At 39.4% G+C, this 20,968-nt stretch overlaps 1 protein-coding gene and 1 pseudogene across 11 annotated transcripts in view; one reads left to right on the forward strand and one right to left on the reverse strand.

The window, feature by feature from the left end:
* The window catches only part of KLHL32 (kelch like family member 32), a 225,724-nt gene that overhangs the window by 127,172 nt on the left and 77,584 nt on the right, over positions 1-20,968 (forward strand). For 9 of the 11 annotated variants that reach the window (XM_004372408.2, XM_023727567.1, XM_023727569.1 and 6 more), the window contains one exon: positions 3,901-3,999. The exons of the other annotated variants lie outside the window; for them this stretch is intronic. In XM_004372408.2, coding sequence (XP_004372465.1) covers positions 3,901-3,999 — 99 coding nt within the window. The remainder of the gene's footprint in view (positions 1-3,900; positions 4,000-20,968) is intronic. 11 annotated transcript variants of the gene reach the window in all.
* On the reverse strand, positions 12,922-14,300 carry LOC101344940 (cysteine desulfurase, mitochondrial pseudogene; annotated as a pseudogene).

Genomic DNA, 20,968 nt, shown 5'->3' on the forward strand with positions numbered 1-20,968 from the left:
ACCATCTTGCAAATGGTGAGGAGATTGAACCTGTTTGTATTCCTGCCCAGGCACAAATTCTCTGGAAAGTATGTGAGAACCACTGGCCACCAGAGATCAACAGAGCTGAATTTAAAGGACTCAAGTGCAAGTGGGGCTTGCAGACACTGGTCCTGTTTCCATGAGCAAGAACTAGCTGTCCTGGTTGGGTTTCTTCTTCCAAACCGTTCCTGTTCAAAGCACATAGGGATTTTCTGTGCTAAGACAAAAACAATCCCAGTATGGGTTTCTAGTGTGAATGTTTCTCAAAGTGAGCCTGCTGGACGTGTTACACATGCTGCAGAATATTCATCTTGTCTCTCTGTGATATCTGTTCTTGTGTTTGGCATTACTGAGCCTCGGAGGTTATCATGAATGCCAGTTGTGTGAAATGAGCGCAACTGACAGGATTTAAAGGCTAAAACTAACCTTTCTAATCCATCTATTCCCATTCTCTGCCTTAGGCCATGCCTCCCCTGCAAGGAAGTACTACATCCTGGCTCCTGTGAAGGCAGCTGCACTCATTTTCTGAATGTCAGTCAAAGCCTCCCTCCTAGAGGAGCTGGAGAAATTCAGGTTTCTCCTAAGTAGAAGGAAAAGGAGCTATAAAGACTTTTTAGAGTAAGAGTGAGCGTTGGTGGTTTTGCTACATTTGCTTAAGTTTTACACTTCACTAGTTCAGAAATATAATTTATAGTCCCTTTTCCTCTTTCCTCATATGTTAAATTAATAATCAATTTAATTAATAAAATTAATTCTGAATTACAGAAATATATACGTGTAGACAAATATGTGGTTGTTAGTTGCTGTTGAGTCAGCTCCTCATGTATAACAGAACAAAATGTTGCCTAGTTCTGCACCATCCTCACAATTGTTGGTACGTTTGAGCCTATTGTTGCAGCTATTGTGTCAATCCATCTTATAGAAGATTGTTGACAGTGCATCTTACGGAATTATAGACAAATATAACTCATTTAATTTATTATTAAATAAATTCATCAATATTGAATGAAAGCTATATGCTGGGCATTGTTCTAAGTGCTGGGGATACAAAATAGACCAAGTCCCTGCTCTCCTGGAACTTATGTCCTAGTGAGTGAAAAAAAACAGAAAATAATCAAACAGGCGAGTATGTAATATATCAAGAGGTGGTAAGTGTTACGAAGAAGAATAAAACTGAGTAAGGACATAGGGAATGAGGGGCGATAAGGAGTAGGGTACTGTTTACATAGGATGGTCAGGGAAGGCTTCTCAGATTAGATGATATTTGAGGAAAGGCCCAAAGAATGTGAGGGCATGAACAACACTGATATCTTGAGGAAGAGAAATCCAGGCAGAAAAAACAACTAGTTCTAAGTACTGAGGTGCTCCACATATTTAAGCAACAACAGCAAGAAAGCTGGTTGTGGTGGTCAGAGAGGCTATGGGGGGACCTTTGAGGTTGTAGCAAAGACTTTGGCTTTTGTTTTCAGTGAGCTGGTAAGTCATTGGAGAGTTTTGAATAAAGCGGTGACATGATTTCATTTATGTTTTTAAAGGGCCAGTTTGGCCGTTATTCTTGGAGATAGGTAGTGCAAGAGGGCAAAGGAGAAAACAGTGTAACTAGTTAGGAGGCTGTTACGGTAAGTCTAGGAAGACAGAATCACTTGTAATAGAGTGATACTGATGAAAGGGATGAGCCGTGGTTGAATTCTGGAGCCATTTTGAAGGTAGAGCCAACAAGAGTGACTGAAGGATCAGATGTGAGGTGTGAGAAAGACAAGAGGAGTCAAGGATGACTCAGGCTTTAACCTAAATAACAGATAGATTAGAGTTGTTATGTGTTGACATGGTAGAATTGGAGTAGGAGCATATTTGGTAATTGGTAGATAAGATCCAGAGTTTGGTTTGGGGCATGTTCAGTTTGAGATGCCCATTAGACATCCAAGTGGAGATGCTGAGTAGGCATGTACTTATTCTTATTGAAAACAAGAATCTGGAGTTGAAGGGCTGAAGTTGGGACTAGAGAACAAATTCAAGTGTCATCAGTATATAGATCATTTTAAAGCCATGAGATTACATGATATCATCCACAGAGTGAGTATAGAGAGAGGAGAGTTCTGGGAACTGAGCTCTAGGCATCTCCAAAGCTTAGAGGTTGGGAAGGAGACTGAGATTGAGCGGCTAGTGAAGTAGAAAGAAAACCTAGAGGACGTGTTATCCCAGAAGCAAGAAAAGAAATTGTTCCAAAGAAGAGAGTGATCAACTTTGCTAATTGCTGTGGAGTTGTTAAGAGTAAATACTGAGAAATGGCCACTGGTTTTGCAAACATGGAGGTCACTGGTGACCTAGACAAGAGCATTTTTAGTGGAAGCATGGGAACAAAACACAACAGGCGTGGGCTCAAGAGAGACCAGAGTACAGCAGATGGAGGCAGTGTGTATGGACAATTTTTCGGAGCACTTTTGCCGTGAAGGGGTGCGTGGAGGGACCTGGAGGGAGCTATGGGATCGGGGTGGGGTTTCGATTTCTAGAGATAAGGGCTAGAACAACTTGTTTGTATGCTGAAAGGAATTATCCGGTAGAAAAAGAAAATGCAGGAATGAGAGGGGACAACTGCAAGGAGAAGGGATTGGGATGTAGTGCGCAAGTGGAGTCCTGGGGAAAGCACAATGTATGGATTCAGATATAGGGAGGTGGGTTGGTAGATCTGGTGGTGGGAGCCTTTTGAAAATCATGAGGTGAGAGTGAGGAGAGAGGAGTTGGAGGTTTGAGGACAAAACAACGGAGAATGTGAGAGATGGTAGAGTGATCGACTAAGTCAGTGGCTCTCATACTCCCTGTGCATCAGAACCACGTGGAAGGTTTGTTGAAACACCGATTGCTGGGCCGTACCCTGAAAGTTTCTGAGTTAGCAGGTCTGGGGAGGGCCCCAAGGATTTGCCGTTTTTCTCTAGTTCCGAGGTTATGCCCATGCTGTTGGTCCACAGACCACACTTTGGGAATCACTGGGCTTAGGAAATAGGGCAGGATGGCTGGGGCACCACAAAAGGCCTACTTAGGCCTGGCAATCATGCATTTAAAGTGAATTTTGTCAACATGGTTGTATGTTTTTTTCCAGCTGTGTTCAGTAACACAAAAGATGGCAAAAGTAGACAGATAGTTGGACGTAACCAAAAAAAAGAATAATCAGTATCACCAGGATAATTGGAAGGTTTTGCTTCTCTGTGATGTCTTTGCATTCTGAAAATTGTATTTGTGTAGCCTTTATTTTAAATAGAACGGGTTAGAAAACCTGAGACTGAGGAAGAGAAAAACTAAAGTTTGTGGTAAAAAGTTCACTGTTGGAGGATTTAGAAGTAAAAAGGAGTAATAGTCGCCTCTGGTCTCACATTGCAAAAAGAAACAGAAACCCCCTTTCCCTAAAATACCTATTAGCCATTCTGTTTTTATGATCTACTGAAAAGCAAAGTTCTGAGATATACTTTGAAAAAGTAATATGTAGTGTTTTATATTTTATAAGATTATATCATAGATTGTGATGTAACATTGAAACAGGTTGCAAAAATAACTAAGCTGAATTTTAAGACTGTAAGTATTTGTATTGTTGTTTGAAAATGTTCATATCACCTACAAAAAATAAGTGGTTCAGTGCAGAGCTTTACACACAGGAAATGAGACTCAGAAAATACAGTGAGGAGAGAACTCAGCTGTTGGTGTGAGCACCTTAGCTCATTAATCTGAAGAAAAAGAAGAGGCCTGACTTCTGGTTTAAGGAGCTGTATTAGTTCAAATATAGTACGTTGAGCAGAAATTTGAGTATAGTATAGTATATTTATGTGTTAAGCAGTATTAATCTTTTGATGGAACTGATAATTTTCTTTTTATTAAAAAACAAAACAGATTTTGTTGGAGCCAGGCGTGATCCAGGATGTGTTAGCTGCTGGCAGTCACCTACAGCTGTTGGAGCTTCTCAATTTATGTTCCCACTATCTCATCCAGGTATGTGAGCTTGCGTCTGGCTAGTAATATACCCACCACATTCCTCTCCCCTGCAGTCGTAAGCTATGCCCAACCAGCCAGAACCCAATGACAGATAAAACACCAGCCTAGCCCACCTGGAGAAGCTGTGGTCTGTGGGACATTTCTCCAGGACACAAGCTGAGAGGCAAGAGGGCAGCTGCAGCTTTTGTGTCCTGTCCTGGAAGTGGGCATTTCCCCCCACCCTCCTTGCCCACCCCAGGTCCCCGGTACTCAGGCAGGTCCTGGGGCGATGGCACTGAGAAGGGTTCTGGTCTGGAGCGGTTTTTCTGGTTGGGGAAATAAGTACAAGTGCATGAAAAGTTGGATAGTCATACACGATTGATGTAACAGTAGCTAATACAAGACAAAGTCATATATAATTAATTACCGCATAGATACCCCAGGCAGCAAATGCTAGAGAAGTGATGAGTGATCTGTGCCTTCTTCCCCTGATTTGCTGGGATGGCCAGGAAAGGCTTCGGAGGAGACAGGAAAAGAAACTCCCATACACTGAGCACCTATTGAGCATTCACGAACAGTTCACGTTCAGTCCTCACAACAACTTTGCACGTTTTTATAGATGAAAAGTCAGAGGCTCAAAGCGTACCCAGCTTGCTCGAGGTGATATATATACATGGTGAGTGACAGGACTTCTGATTACAAAGATCTTTTTTTTTTGGGATGAAAACTATTTGGTTAGGTGGGAAGATGTGGGACATCTTAGTTCTTTTATTTTATAGATAGTTAAGTACTAGTTCCCTATTTTAGAATCCTTCCATTTCCCCCACTAGTATAACTTTTAACTTGCATTTATTACAGCATTATAACAAGAGTAAAAATAAATTTGATAACAATCACAAATTTACCCAATTTCATGTTATTCTTGTGCATGTGGCGTTATATTAGTGAGTAGAAAAATCCTATTTGTTTTACAGCATGATTTCTTTCTTTTCCTTTCTGATCATTCTCTCTAATTCTAAATATAGAGCCCTGGTGGTGCAGTGGTTAAGAGCGAGGGCTGCTAACCAAAAGGTTGGTGGTTCAAATCATTGACTTCTGTTACCCGTTCTCCCTTGAATAGCGTTATGTAGTTTACAAAGCTCTTTCTATTGTATCATCTTATTTAATCTTCCCAGCAGCTCTGGGAAATGGGAACCCAGTGCTTTCTAAGGAGACAGTGGCAGGAATGTCATCCATGTTCACCTAAGTAGCAATTCAAATGCAGTATATGAAATTTATATTGTCATCTCAGCACATTTCACGTAAGAGTAAATATTTAGCTATTTTTGTGTTATTTTCCTTTCTTTTCCCGTCAGTATTGTTGAGTGGTATGGGAAAGCTGTTTTTAATCCTTTTCTGCAGGTAGCAAATGGGAATAACATAAAAAGGTTACAAGACTTTGGAGGTGTATGTTTGACTCGTGAAATTGAAATCATTTTTATTTGACATTTCTACATCACATATTACAGCTTGAGCTTTAAGCTTCATCACCTGATTGACTTTTTCCAAGGCAGATAATAATCAGTGATGTATGTTGACAAAAAGTTTGCTTATGGTGCTAATTATCATGATGCATACTGTAAATATTGTGTATGTACATGTGTGTGTACCTACACCTATAATTTTCTGTAAATGAGAATTCCAGATGAAGATCAAAAGTTTATGAGTATTTTCTCCGACCCCATCAGATGAAGTTGTTGAGACACCAAGTGACTTGTGTACTTTGGAATTTAACTCTTGTGGTTCATTATTTTTCAGAGGCAAAACTGTAACTTGTGTATAGATATGTTTTGTGTACAGTTGCCATTATTGAGGCTGGTTGAGCAGTGGTTGAAACTTTCACTTTCTTTTCACCTGTATGTTTTCATTTTATTCTCCTATGTAACTTTTCCTTTCTATTTGTGATGGTTGCAAGATGTTCAGCTTGTAGACGGAAACTTTGACTACAGAACCAAAACCTTGCATATGTAGGCGTCTTCATTACTTCAGTCTTTTGAAAATATATTCCCTGTGTCTTAGTCATCTAGTGCTGCTGTAACAGAAATACCACAGGTGGATGGCTTTAACAAAGAGAAATTTATTTCTTCACAGTAAAGTAAGCTGAAAGTCCAAATTCAGGACCTCGTCTCCAGTGGAAGGCTTTCCCTCTCTGTTGGCCTTCTCATCAATCTTCTCTTGGTCTGAGGGCATCTTAGCACAGGAACCTCAGGTCCGAAGGACGCGTTGTGATCCCTGCGCTGCTTTCTTGGTGGTATGACATCCCTAACTCTCCGCTTGCTTCCCTTTCCTTTTATCTCTTGTAAGATAAAAGGTGGTGCAGGCCCCACCCCAGGGAAACTCCCTTTACATTGGATCAGGGATGTGACATTAGTAAGGGTGTTACAATCCCACCCTAATCCTGTTTAACATAAAATTACAATCACAAAATGGAGGACAACCACACAATACTGGGAATCATGGCCCAGCCAAATTGATACACACATTTTTGGAGGGACATAATTCAATCCATGACACCCTGCCTTTCTCTCAGGAGTATAAAATTCCCAGACTGGATCAGTCTGCTTGAGTATTTTGACAGTCTTTTATTAACTGTTTTTTAGTGTTATTGTTCAGCTGATTTTTAATTTCATCTTGGATCTTTTCGTTGAGTATATGAAAATAAATTTTTGTTGAAATAAAAAATCTCCAGTGCTTGAAACTTACCTAGGTATTGTGTCCCATCAATCAAGACTAATATATTCTCCAACCTTGTTTGGTACATTTTCCAACTGGGAGTTTCTGAAACCATTCTCCTCACTAAGATGTCTGGTATTGTTTTGTTGTTCACAAGTTTCCATTATTTCCTTGGTTTCTCTGCCAGAGGCTAGGAAGGGTACCAGTACCAGTTGCTGTCGAGTTGATTCCAACTCACGGCAACCCCATGTGTGTCAGAGTAGACCTGTGCACCTTAGATTTTTCAGTGACTGATCTGTTGAAAGTGATTGCCAGGCCTTTCTTCTGAGGTGCCTCTGGATGGACTCAAGCCTCCAACCTTTCAGTGAGCAGCCAAGCGTGTTAATAATTTGTACCACCAGCCCCTACTATAATACCTCCTTTTGTCTTTCAGTGCTCATTATAAAGCGTGTCTAAGGAGAACCCCTTGGTGGAAGCTCCACCAGCTTCAGCCTTGTACACACATGAATGCTGCTGCTGCTGGATTTTGTATTATATCCCCTGAAAAGGATGCATTAGGAAGCACATGCATTACTGAAGTTGTCTTTTGTTGTAGTTAGCTTAAAAAAAAAAAGTTTATACCATTTTGTACCACCTCTCTCAAATAGCATATTTTATTGTTTAACAAGTGTTCTTTCTGTTCTCCAAGTGTCAGTCTTCATTACGATATGAACTTAAACGTACTGATGAGAAAAAAAAAAAGACGTTATGTAGACTTTTTGAACAAAACTACCAAAGTGGTGAATAAATATTCTTTGATAGGAACAAACTTCTATAGTATCTATTCCTAGGCAGCAGGTGGCAGTGTGAATCCACCAGAATTCAGTAGTTAATTTAAAGCAAAAATCAGAAAAAATGAGAAGAAAAATTATTTATTTTGCTACATATTAGTCTTCTGACCTAATCAGTAAAACAGTCATTATTCACACCACACTGGGCAATATGCATTGTAATTCTTAACAAATAATAGGAAACTGTTACTGTGCTCACAGGAAATACAGTTTTGTCTTGGGCTGCTGTGGTCATTTATCATCACACTTTGTGAAATCACTCATTTGTTCTAATTTGAATGTAAATGACTCTAAGATTTTACAAATAAGGTGACAGACTCACATAAATGTAATTGCAGGGTTCATCTCCCTCTTTTTATATATCACTCATTAGGTTATGAATTAAATACATCGTATTAAACCAGGGGCATGTCCAATGATGATATTGTAATGGCAAATTACTCTATGCTATTAGAGGTGTATTTTTTATTCATGGACATTAATTTGTCATTAAGCGGCATTAGTTTAGCACTTTTATGTGAAAGACGTGACCTGAAAGAGGAGACGTGCTGCTGTGGTGTGAGAGGAAAAGAACACAAGTGCTATCTCTGTATAGGTGGAGCGTTTTATCGCCGTGAAGAAAATAGAGAGGGGGGTTCATTTGATTTTTTAGAAAGTTACTCGTTTTCTTTTCTGCTTTTACAAGCATTAAAGAGCACTTCCCCAGATTGAAGGCGCTGTTCTGTTTACCATGTGCACACTTGGATCATCTAGTAAAGCAAGGCCAAAATTCTTACTACTAATCATGCAAAAGGCAAAAACATACAGGGAGCGGAAGGGTGGAAGCGGTTTCCTGCTCTAAATCTCCGTCTGTAACTGATGCTTATTAGTCATCCCTTGTCTTCATTTAGTTTTACACTAAAGGGTTACAGTGAGAATTAGTCATTCTCTCTCTTCAGTGAAAGTACAAAGGTTTAAAGAATGTTATTCTCTCATAAGGGTATTAGGAGGAATTCTGGATAATTTTACTCCTTTAAAATTTTTTAAAAAATTCTTTTGCATAAACTAAAAAGATGTTTTTTCTGCTTTTAACTTTGAGATGCACTTGATCCTTGAAATAGCTTCACAGAAGCTGAAAGTAACTGAGTGTTGCTTTTGAATTATTTTCTCCATGATTTAATGTGGTTCCAAAATGTCTTAAAACCCCAGTTAACACTGCAAGGCTCTTGAGGGCAGGGATCATGCCCATCACACCTCTTTATATCTTCCTTCACTTCACATTGCAAGGAGCTCAATCAGTATTTATTAACTGAGGGAATAGATGGCACGTTCATTAATTATCACTGCTTTTTAAATCTTGAGATTTTATGGTATTACAAGAAAAATATATCAGTAAATCAGTCTTCCATTACTTTTGCCCATTGAATAAATTTTTTTTTAAGTTAAAAAAACTTTCCATGGGCATTGTATTTGGCATTGAGAATCTTATATACTTGACAGTATTATAATAAGTTATCATTTTTAAAGTAATACTATAAAAAGTTATAGCTTATCTTTTTTAAATAATATATTTTTATAATTTTAATTACTAAATTAACAATATCTTTTAAATACATAATAAATAATAGGTGTTGAGAGAAGAAGAATTTATTCTCAAGATTGAGAAGAAGTTATTACCCATGCTCATTTTTCTCCAACACTGGCTTCATTTTTTTTTTTTTTTGCACGTAGAAGAGACAAATGGTTGTACCAGCATATATATATTTAATATGCCCATAATCAAATAACTAACTGTGTGCCATTCCAGAGTTTACTAGAGTTAATACTCTTGTGTTTGGAGAAAGCTAATGTACAAAGTTTGGAAAATATATTATAAATGGTTTAATCTTTTGGATTTTTTTTTTTTTAATTAGTGAAAATGATCAGAAAGGGTGGAAATGTACCAGACTTATGAAATCATAGCTATTAATTATTTGTTCATATCAAGCATATTTGCTATCTGGCATGGGTAAACCAAACTATCATATTTGCCAAATATCATTAATATTTGGCTCTGAAATGTATGGCAAGATCTTTTGTAGCCATTTTAGGATCCAAATTAATTTTTTCATATACTATTATGTATTATGTAATATTGATATTATGTATTACTAGTTGGTAATTAGGGAGGTTAAAAGAAAATCTATGTTTCATTCGAAATACTAATCCTCCACGCACCCCACATCTGCAAATATGTCTACCTGTAGTTAAATGTCTGCCCTCTTCTCTAAGGCCTTTTAGATTCTTACTCCATCCTTTACCTCCTGTGTTTCCTGTGGTTCCAATCTCTTCTTCCCCACTAGCATCTTTCTTTCAGTTTATAAATGGGATTAATTAAGATGGTACAAACTACTTCTTAGCTCATTACCCCATCCTTCTTCCTTCACTACCAAACTGTGATCAGCGTCTGCATTTCCTTACCTTCTGTTCATTCTTCAACCAACTGAACTTAGTCCTCTGTCTTCACCACTCCCAAAAACTGCTCCACCAAAGGTCACCAAAGCCTTCTAATTGTCCGATATAGCAGGCCTTCTATAGTATCTTAATGTGACCGCTCTGCAGCTTTTGACACTGTTAGTTCCGTTCTTTCCTCTCTCTTCTCTGGGCTGTCTCCTCGTTTTCCTCCCGTGTCTTTTCAGTTCCTTGATAGGCTCCTCTTCCTCCATCAACTCCCTGAACATCTGTGGGGCTCTCTTCTGTTCACAGTCCCTCCCTGACTTCACTTTTCATCTATATGCGGAGGATTCTTTTATCCTTATCTCCTCCTGCGATTGCCAACCCCGAATACTCAGCCTTTTCTACTTGATATTTCACATGCATCTCAAATTCATTTTGGCCCAGTCTCACACACTTGCTCCTCCTCCTCATCTTTGTTAAGATATCATCATCCTTTTAGTCTCCTAAGCCAAAATCTTGGTATAACCTTAGAATACTCCATGACCTCATGAACCCCATAAATTTTATTGATTTGACCTCTTAAATATCTCTCAAATATGCTTTCTTCTCTTATCCTCATTGTCATGGAGATCATTCAGGTCTGGATTATTTCTCCTAGACACTCCTACAATAGCTCAACAGTGCACCCTACCTGTCATCTCTTCCCATGATAATTAATACTTCCTGTACAATCTATTTCTCTTACCCACAAAACACTTTCTTCCCCTGAAATCCAAGCTGACTCCCCATCTCCTAGTTGCAGTTCTGTTTTCCAACCTTGCCCTTTCTCTTTCCTGCCTCCTTAGTGTACCCTGTTCTTCCTGTAGCCCGTAGATATTTGTCTTATCATCTCAAGCCCAATTGCTTAGTCAACTTTTCCTCTTGGATGTCCCACAGGCACCACATGGTCACATGTCCTTTCTGAGCATGAGCCCAAACCAGAAACCCAGGAGTCATCCTAGAATCTCCCATCTACTTGTACCCCATGTACACTCTATCACCAAGACTTTTTAACTCTACCCCCTTAACTTTTAAAATCTATATCCTTCTCCATATTTCTATTACCACTCTTTTAATTCAGACCATCATTACTTATTTCCTGGACTAAAGAAACTTGCTGCCAACCAATGAACTTGTTTTTATTCTTGCCCCACTCTAGTACCTCCTCCAAAATTCTGTTTGATTGGTTTTAAAAAAGGGTTATTTTAATCCATGAAAAATTCTGTTTGATTGAAACCTCCTTCTCCATGGCTTATTCTTGCCTTGCTTCATCACCTTATCAATTCTTGCTTTCCCTTCTAGTACTTGACTCACATGTTAACCCCCTTGCCAGAGTTGCCTAATCAATTCACCTACTTGGAAATTAGATTTCCCTCTTCCTCTTTAATTATAGGCAGTCTTCTGGAGTGCTGATCACACCATATTATTAGCATTGATTTACTTATCTATCTCCCCATTTTATTTCCGAGTACATATAGTCTGGAGTCCTGGTGGTGTAGTGGTTAAGAGCTTGGCTGCTAATGAAAAGGCCAGTAGTTCAAATCCACCAGCCACTGCTTGGAAACCTTATGGGACAGTTCTACTCTGTTGTATAGGATCACTAATGAGTCAGAATCAACTAGACGGCAGTGGGTTTTTTTTTTGGTTTATACATACAGTGTAGTATACAATCTCTGGCACATTGGATGTGCTCAGTAAATATCTGTGGACTCTTTTGCAGAATGAATGCTTTCCCACTTCAGCATATGTTATTCCTTCTGCCTGGAAAACCATTCACACTCTTTGGTGCTTGGGAAACTCTTGTCAAGAACCAGATTTAATGTCAACTCTTCAGTTTTTACTTCTGGCCTGGGCAGATGACATGATATATAATGGAAATACTTTAATCTCCTCTAATGGAACAGCAGGATGGATTGACACAGTGGCTGCAACGATGGGCTCAAGCACAACAACGATTGTGAGGATGATGCAGAATTGGGCAGTGTTTCATTCTGTTGTATGTAGGGTTGCTGTGAGTTGGAATCGACTCAGTGGTACCTAATAACAACAACAAACATGGAATATCTTATTTCCTGTCTGGTAACAGGTTTGGAATTATGGACAGAAGAAGGATTAGAGAGAGGAAATCCACACTCTCAATTGCTGATTCATTGATGGAAGTAAGACTAACATTAGTTTTTAAAAAAAAAGTTTTGTTTGATTGTTTGTTTTTCTTTTTTTTTCCCCAAGTGCACCTTCCATTTTGCCTTGAGCTTTTTGTAAAAGTCACAGAGCAAATACAAGGTGAATTGATTTCTCCAATCTGTAAATTAACAAATTTTAAGGAGAGAAACAAATTATTTTAATAATGGGTAGAGTCATATAGGTGTTTCTAGCTCTGTTGGGTAAAAAAAAAGGAAAGAGGATGATAACAGAAAGGAGATGAGCCTTCTAAATAACACACTGCTCGGTCTACAATTAATATGAAGAGGTGGCCTTTAGAAACACAAAAAAGATTAAATCTCAGTTAATTATGTTTGTTCCTGAAGGAGTCAGTCCAGCTGAGTAGCAGAAAGCGACAACTCAAAAATCCAGATAGAGCGCTGGGGTCCTGAAGAGCCTTTTTCCTGTTCCTCTGACTCTCTCCTCACCAAGGACACAGATATGTCCAGCAGCAGTATCATACCAAATGTCCCTACTTCTTTATGATTAGAATGTCCACCCACTCTAAGACCAAAGGAAGACTTCTGGAGAGAAACGGGGGAATGTTTCCTACCAAAGGAGTCGAGGCTGGGGAAAGATAATTTTCTTGTGTTACTGTCTTGGAGGTGGGCTGATGTTGAAGTCATCTGGGCTATAGTTATTCTAGTTTGTACATGGAACACCCTCTAGGTGTAACAAGGTGTCTGGTGTGCATGGATCAGTGAGGCAGAAGAGGTCAGTCCCACACAAAGTGCCTACTCTTCTAGTGTTGAGTCCACTTGATGTTCTTGAAGTCAGTGCCATCCTGCACCATCTTCCAGAGAGGGCTCATTTCTCGAAGATGCTTCACACGCTGGATGTACTTCTCCACTGTGTAGTCCACTTCTTCCTCTGTAGTGAAGTGGCCAATGCCAAACCTGATGGAAGAATGAGCTAAATCCTTGTCAACGCCAGTCGCTCTAAGGACATAAGAGGGCTTCAGGGAGGCAGAAGTGCAAGTGCCCTCTGAGGATAAGGTGACATCCTTGAGTGCCATCAGCAGACTCTCCCCTTCCACATATGTGAATGAGAGGTTGATACAGCCTGGATAATGATGCTCAGGGTCCCCATTCATCACCACGTCTGGAAGACTTTTCATTATCTTCTGTGTCAGTTGCTCTGCTAACTTTGAGATCCACTTGTGGTCATACTCCATCTCTTGTTGTTCCACTTCGCATGCAGGCCCCAGCCCCACCACCAAGAGTGTGGGCATTGTCCCAGACCGCATACCCTATTCCTGCCCCCCCTCCACTCTGCAGGGCCTCCATACACACAGGGCCAGCAGCTAACGTAGATGGCACCAACTCCTTTTGGACCATAGATTTTGTGACCATTGATGCTCATGAGTGACATAAATAATTTTCATGTCATTGATGTCAAGTGGGATTTTTCCAATAGTCTGGTCTGCTTCGGTGTGGAAATGTAACCTTCTGGAACTGCAAATCTGCCCTATTTCCACAATGGGCTGCTTTACTCCTATCTCATTGTTCATCGTCATGACTGAGACCAGGCTGGTATTTGGCTGGGTGGTAGCCTGTAGTTCCTTTAGGTCGATGATCCTGCCCTTCTGCACTGGAAGTTAGGTGACCTGAAAGCACTCAGCTTCTAGTGAATGGCAGGAGTCCAAACCACATTTGTGTTCAGTCTGGGTGGTGATTAAGTGCTTTTTCTGTGACTTGCAGAACCTAGCCACCCCCTTAATTGCTATGTTGTTGGATTCAGTAGCACCACTAGTGAAAATGATCTCACGAGGGTCAGCCCGAATCAGAGATGCTACTTGCTAGCGAGGATGTTCCATGGCTGCCTCACTCTCCCAGCCATAAGCATGTGTCCAGGAGTATGGGTTCCCATATTAGTTGACTAGGTAAGGGAACGTGGCATTAAGCACCCGGGGGTCCAGAGGAGTTGTGGCTTGCACATCCATATAGAGAGGTCGCAGTACTGACTCCGCCTGTGGAGCAGGGACTGTATCTGAGGGAACAGCCAACTGGGATCATGATCTATAACGTATAAGCACAGCCCCCAAATGGGTGCCCCAGACTTCAGTGCAGGAGCCGCTGTCAAGGCCATGGCCGCAGGCCTCCAGGTGACTCGCAGCAACATGGTCTAGATGGCAGAGTCCCCACCCAAAGCGGCAGCCTGTTTTGTTTTTTTTAAACATACCCCTAGAAGTGCAGAAATGATAAGCAGTGACTTGCATCAGCTTTCACCTGGTGTTATCTGGCAGTTGAGTTTGGCTTTGGAGCCTGACAGATATAAGTTCATATGTCACACCTGTGTGACGTTGGGCAAGTTACTGCACCTCTTTGCCCCTCACTCTTTATCTGTAAAATACAGACTTGCTATCTTATAAACAGTCTATCTCTTAGATGTATTGGAGGGTGAAATGAGATAGTGTATGCACAGCACCCAACACAGTATCCGCCACATAGTAGGTGCCCTAGAAACCAGAGCCAGTATAATGGAGTGCTTCACTTGTGAATGCCTCTGTTAATTCCACAGTTATCTTCCTAAGTGCTCCCCAACCTGTCTTCTCTCATTCCCAGATTGTCAGTGACTTTGCTACCTACTTCCACTCAACATACTGGACAAGTCTGTTACTGAAAATTTCGAAGATAATCACCATTCTGAAAATGCATTTTTTTCTCTCAGCCACTTCTTTTTGATATTGTAGAAAATGCATATGTTATTTTTAAAAAATAGTTAAATAGACCTTCACTTTCCCCCTGCTTCTGAAATGGGTGAACATCATACTGAAATTGTACTTTAATAAATGGTAAAACCAATTCTTTGATAAAGCAACGTATTAAATGATATTGATGCTTTGTAGACAACATGTTTTGTTTTATTGTTTCCCCTACTTTTCCTGTAAATAAGATACTTTGCCTCATCCTCATATACTGAATCCAAGAAATAATTGGAAAAATGTTTCATCTCTAGCCTGAGTGCATTGTAGGTACTTAGAAACACACATTTGGTTCCTTTGGCATGTGCCGTGAGAGTTCCCAGTGATAGGACTTTTTTTATAATGAAGTTGCATGGTGTCCTAAGCTCCCTGACTAGGGAAAATAAAAATAGTGCACTCATGAAAAAAGAAAAAATTAAATTATTCCTTACTGGGAGAGCACTGTCCACGTATTCTTTCTCTCTCCAGTCATCTTCCCTTTCCCTGGCTTTCCCTCCCACACATCTACTCCACCCCATTTCCCACTCTGTATCCACAACTGTCTTTTAGAGCAGGCATATCCAAGAGGTACATGCTATCGGCCCTGAGAAGTGACTGCATATCTCTGTCATTAACTCACCTCCGGGTACCCTGGCCTCAGTCCCTTCGAGTATGAGAGGCTGGAGTCACACAAATAATTTTACAGCAAGAACATATTTATGTAGGTTAGAGTCATTCCTTTCTTCATGTAAAGGCATACTTCACAGCCAAAAAAAAAAAAAAAAAAAAATGGACCAGTTGCCATTAACTCGATTCTGACTCATAGCAGCCCTATAGGACAGACTTGACCTGCCCCATAGGGTTTCCAAGGAGTGGCTGGTGGATTCGAACTGCTGACATTTTGGTTAGCAGGCATAGCTTTTAACCACTGCACTACCAGATACCCCAGATCAATGGTTCTTAAACATGAGAATACATGGAAATCACCTGGAGGACTGATTAAAACAGTGTTGGGTCCCATTCTCCCAGTTTCTAATTCAGTAGGTCTGGGGTTGGGCCCAGGAATCTGCATTCTTAAAAGTTCCCAGTTGATGCTGATGTTACTGGTCTGGAGATCACTGTTTGAAAACCATTGCTCTGGATACTTTTGCCGTACCTGTCTTAGTTATCTAGTGCTGCTGTAACAGAAATACCACAAATGGATGGCTTTAACAAAGAGAAGTTTATTTCCTTACAGTAAAGTAGGCTAAAAGTCCAAATTCAGGGCGTCAGCTCCAGGGGAAGGCTTTCTCTCTCTGTTGGCCTTCTCATCAATGTTCCCCCGGACTAGGAGCTTCTCTGCACAGGGACCCCAGTCCAAAGGATGCGCTCTGCTCCCGGCACTGCTTTCTTGATGGTATGAGGTCCCCAACTCTCTGCTTGCCTCCCTTTCCTTTTATCTCTTGAGAGATAAAAGGTGGTACAGGCTACACTCCAGGGAAACTCCTTTTACATTGGATCAGAGATGTGACCTGGGTACAGGTGGTATTACAATCCCACCCTAATCCTCTTTAACATAAAATTACAATCACAAAATGGAAGTCAACCACATAATTCTGGGAATCATGGCCCAGCCAAATTGATACACACATTTTTTGGGGGACATTATTCAAACCATGACAGTACCCTTCTCCTCTTCAAGTACCTGCTTGTTAAGTCACTGATATTTAGGTGTTAAAAGTATCATCATATTTAGATAAATTTAAACTGGTCCTAGTTTATACTTATAAAAAATTTGATGTTATGTATCCTTCAGAGCATCCAAAACATAAAAGACAAAACAACACAGATCTGAAGCAAAAAATCTCAAATCCTCACTCTTATTTATACAATGGTTAGAACAAACAGTCTGTGTGGATAACTGACAGATTATTTAAAGACCACAAAATTGGGTTCTTTTTTTCAGCACTCTCTGACTTTGTGGGGTTATGTGTTGTTGTTGTTGTTGTTATTGTGTGCCACCCGATTCCGACTCATAGCGGCCCCATGTGGCAGAGTAGAACTGCTCCATAGGGTTTTCTTGGCTGTAATCTTTACGGAAGCAGATCTCCAGGTCTTTTCTCCCATAGAGCTGCTGGGTGAGTGCTTAACTGTTGCACCACCAGGGTTATATGTACTAGAATTAAGTAGTAAAATATATAATAATTACTTGTATACTCTACCATTCTTCTGAAAAATTTTAACCTGCTTTTGCCTCCCATAGTCTCAAAAAAGAGTTTGTAGTTATTGAAATTGTAGTTTTAAAATCCTAGTTACCCATCTAGGCTATTTTCAATTAAAAAATAATATACACTTTGTTGTTAGGTGCTGTCGAGTTGGTTCTGACTCACAGTGACCCTGTGTACAACAGAATGAAACACTGCCAGGTCCTACGCCATCCTCACAGTTGTTGTTATGCTCATAATCGTTGTTAGCTTGAGCCCATTGTTGCAGCCACTGTGTCAGTCCATCTTGTAGAGGGTCTTTCTTCGTCTTTTTCGCTGACCCTCCGCTTTACCAAGCATCATGTTCTTCTCCATTGACTCATCCCTCCTGATAACATGTCGAAAGTATGTGAGATGTAGTCTCACCATCTTTGTTTCTAAGGAGCATTCTGGTTGTACTTCTTTCAAGACAGATTTGTTCGTTCTTTTAGCAGACCATGGTATAGTCAATATTCTTTGTCAACACTTTATTAATTAACGTACACTTTAATTTCTTCTATATAGTCCCTGATTCAGTGATAATCTCCTGATATCCCTCAATAGCTTAAGTAAACTTTTATGCAGCCTTTTGCAGAACATGGTAACTGGAACTGGAATTGTTAATTATTGATGATGACTGTGTCCCTGTATTTCCCTTCTACTGGATTTCCAGCTTACTGGAGACTTTTCTAAGGAACAATATAAAATTATTCACGAGCCTTGGATATTATGCATACAATTGATTATGAAAATGTACTAGTAACCTAATTGTAGAATTCCTCTGTTATACAGCACAAATATATTTAAATAGGCCTTAAAGACTCCAAGAATAAGAGCATGCTGGGATTTTTCGTGTATTTTTTTCGAATTGCTGCTAATACTTCATTTTAGCTTAATCAAACTATGCCATATTTCTATCAATTTACGAATATGAATATGCAGTTACATACAATCATCCAGATATATGTGTGTGTACATATATATTTGTAGCTCTCTCTGTATTTATACATCTGAAAATATCTGGGTTTATATAATTTTATCATGACAAGCAATCTAGCCTGCATTGTCAATGAATTGCTTGTTTTTTTACTTCTGTAGCAATTAGATTTTATCCTAACAACTGTAATGTAAGATATTATGAAGAAACCTCACAGATCTCTTTGCATAATGGTGTACAATAATACTTCTTTTTCTACATGATTCATCCCAAGGCTGTTAAAAGGTTTAGGTTTTTGTTTATTGGTTTGTTTGTTTCAACATGTTCCAAAAGATCAGCCCCTTCCCCATGCATCCGCACCGATACCCTTTATGTTGCATCCTCTAGTCCTATAGTGTAATCGTTTTCTGAAGCACCAGGTTGTGTAGTCACATAATGCCTTGATTTATAACTAGGTTGTAATCCAAATAGGAAACAGGTGGAATCACAACTGGGTATGGTGCCTTGGATATTAATGGCTTGGCTCAGCAGTGGAATTTCTAAATCTGTATATACTTTTTTTTGTCTTAATTATGCATTCATTAAAAGCTTTTATACCCAACAGAATAAAGTAAATATTTTTTGATCTCCATAGTGTGCTTCCAAACTGTAGATTTGCACAGCAGGGTCTTGATAATCTGAATAAATTGTATTTCCCCAAGGAGTTTATCTTTCAAATAAGGTCATAAAGAAATGCAGCTCCCCCATTCTTAGATATCTCCATGTGCCTTTTCTGCTCTGTGTAATATAGACCATGGGAACCAGAGTATATTATAGACAGTAATACATACTTGGTTATGATCCAGTATAATCTGTCCTCCTTGCTTATCTCTGGTGAATATTTTTTAAGTACAGAAGAGATGAATGATTTTACAAATCATAAAAAAAGTTACTATTTTTGCTGATATTTGTAGAAAAACAAAATCTACATTAGACATTCAGTGTTTTCTTCCCTTCACCCAATCAGTGTATGGAATCTTCAAAGCTATAGTTTAAGCACTGTTAACAGCATTAAAAAGCAGGAGGTAGAGGGTGGATAATAATAATAATAATGATAATAGTGATAGATAGGCGTGTTGAGCACCTACTATGTGGATGGCACTTTACATATATTATTGGGAGTCCTCTTCACAGATCTGGGATGTTGATGTCACCTTTGCCATTTTTTAGATTAAAAAAAAAAAGATTCCAAATGATTAACCACTGGATGAGGCCATCCAGATTCGTCAGCTTCAAATCATGTGCTTTACCCACAATTCCAAACTAAAGGTACAACAAGTGCCTTGTCCCCATAATTTATGACCTAGTGAAGGAGACAGGGAAGAATGTAAAATTATAAACCCAAATAAATATGCACAATCAGTTGAACTTACAAATTATATGAGTCATAAAGAATAAGATGTCAATGCACCTGATATTGAATGGTAGTCTAAGAATGGCATATGCTTATGACAAGTTCAGGCAATAACTCTTTTTTCCTCTCTTCCTGGGCTTGCCATATTTATTTCCAGTGTGGTTAACATTCTAGGCATGTTACTTATTTCAACATTTTTAGAGGAACAGGAGAATCTATGTTTTACTGGAAACTAAGAAATAAAAGCAATAAAAGTTGAATTTCTAAAAGCCAGATATTTTCTCTTGCTTACTTACTGTCCATCAGTCAAAACTTACTAAGCAGCCACTATCTGAAGACATGGATGTAGATGCAAAGTAGTAAAAATAGAGTCTGAGTCTTTATGCCAGCTGGGGAGAAAATATGTATCCATGGGCTTATTCAGCTATTTGAAATTGATTGGGGTGGGGGTTGGGGGTAAAAAAAGGATTTCTTGACTTTCAGAAAAAAGAGCAAAGGTGACCTTTCATTTAGGGGAGTCCTCAAAATGTAAAGTAATGTCAACATTCTATATTAAAACTTCAAATTTCATGTATGCTATTACCTGGTGTGCATAGAAACACCACTCTCTGTCTCCTGACCAGCTTTATCTGTAGGTAAAGCAATGGTGTGTGGTAGTTGAGGTGACATTTTGAAGGGGGTCTAAGTGAAGGGCATTAATGATCATAAATGAATGATGGTAATTATAATCATGAAGCACAGCACTGTTAAAATACTCACATCTGTTGAGTGTTATTACCCAGAAAAATCTGGAATCCTGTTCAGTTTGGTAAATTGTCATCTTAGGGAGGAGAAAAGTTCAGGAAATCAAAATGGCATTACTCTTATGTTACCTTTGAAAGAAGTTTATTATCCTCAATAATAAGTCATAATGAAAGCTAAGTCATAGTTTCCCATTCTGATATTATATGATGTTGATGCTAAATTTTGTTTCACAACTCAGTGAGGTTCTCAGAACTAGATAAGAGAGAGAACTTTTGTCAAGGCCATGTTCTGCATGGGTTTCCTTAGTATTAAAGCATCTCCATTAGACTTCTGCATCTTGTCAGTTTAAAAAAGATTTCTGTATTTGAGTCAGAAAGTTTGTGTGGCAGGTTTTGGGGGACAGTCTACAGTAGATGCAATAACAAGAAAGCAAATGTTTTCTGTGTTCTGTGTAATTCCTGTATCAGGGCCATGATCAAACTGCAGGCTGGATGGGCAAGGGGTTACTGATAGAGTCAGTATGCATGCCAGACTGCGAATGGATGTAACTGAAACAAAGATAGACTATGTATTAGAACTAGAGATCATTCATTCTCTGCTTATATCACTTTTAATAAACACCAAGACATGTCTCTTGGCTATGGCATATATAAACTAGACTGTGGGTTTGTGCAGTGAATATGCAACACCTAGCTATAAGGCTGGAGCCCTGGTGGCACAGTGGTTAAGAGCTCAGCTGCTAACCAAAAGGTTGGCATTTGAATCCACCAGCTGCTCCTTGGAAACCCTATGGGATAGTTCTGCTCTGTC

Source organism: Trichechus manatus, unplaced genomic scaffold (assembly GCF_000243295.1).
Source record: "Trichechus manatus latirostris isolate Lorelei unplaced genomic scaffold, TriManLat1.0 scaffold00017, whole genome shotgun sequence".
NCBI lineage: Eukaryota > Metazoa > Chordata > Mammalia > Sirenia > Trichechidae > Trichechus > Trichechus manatus.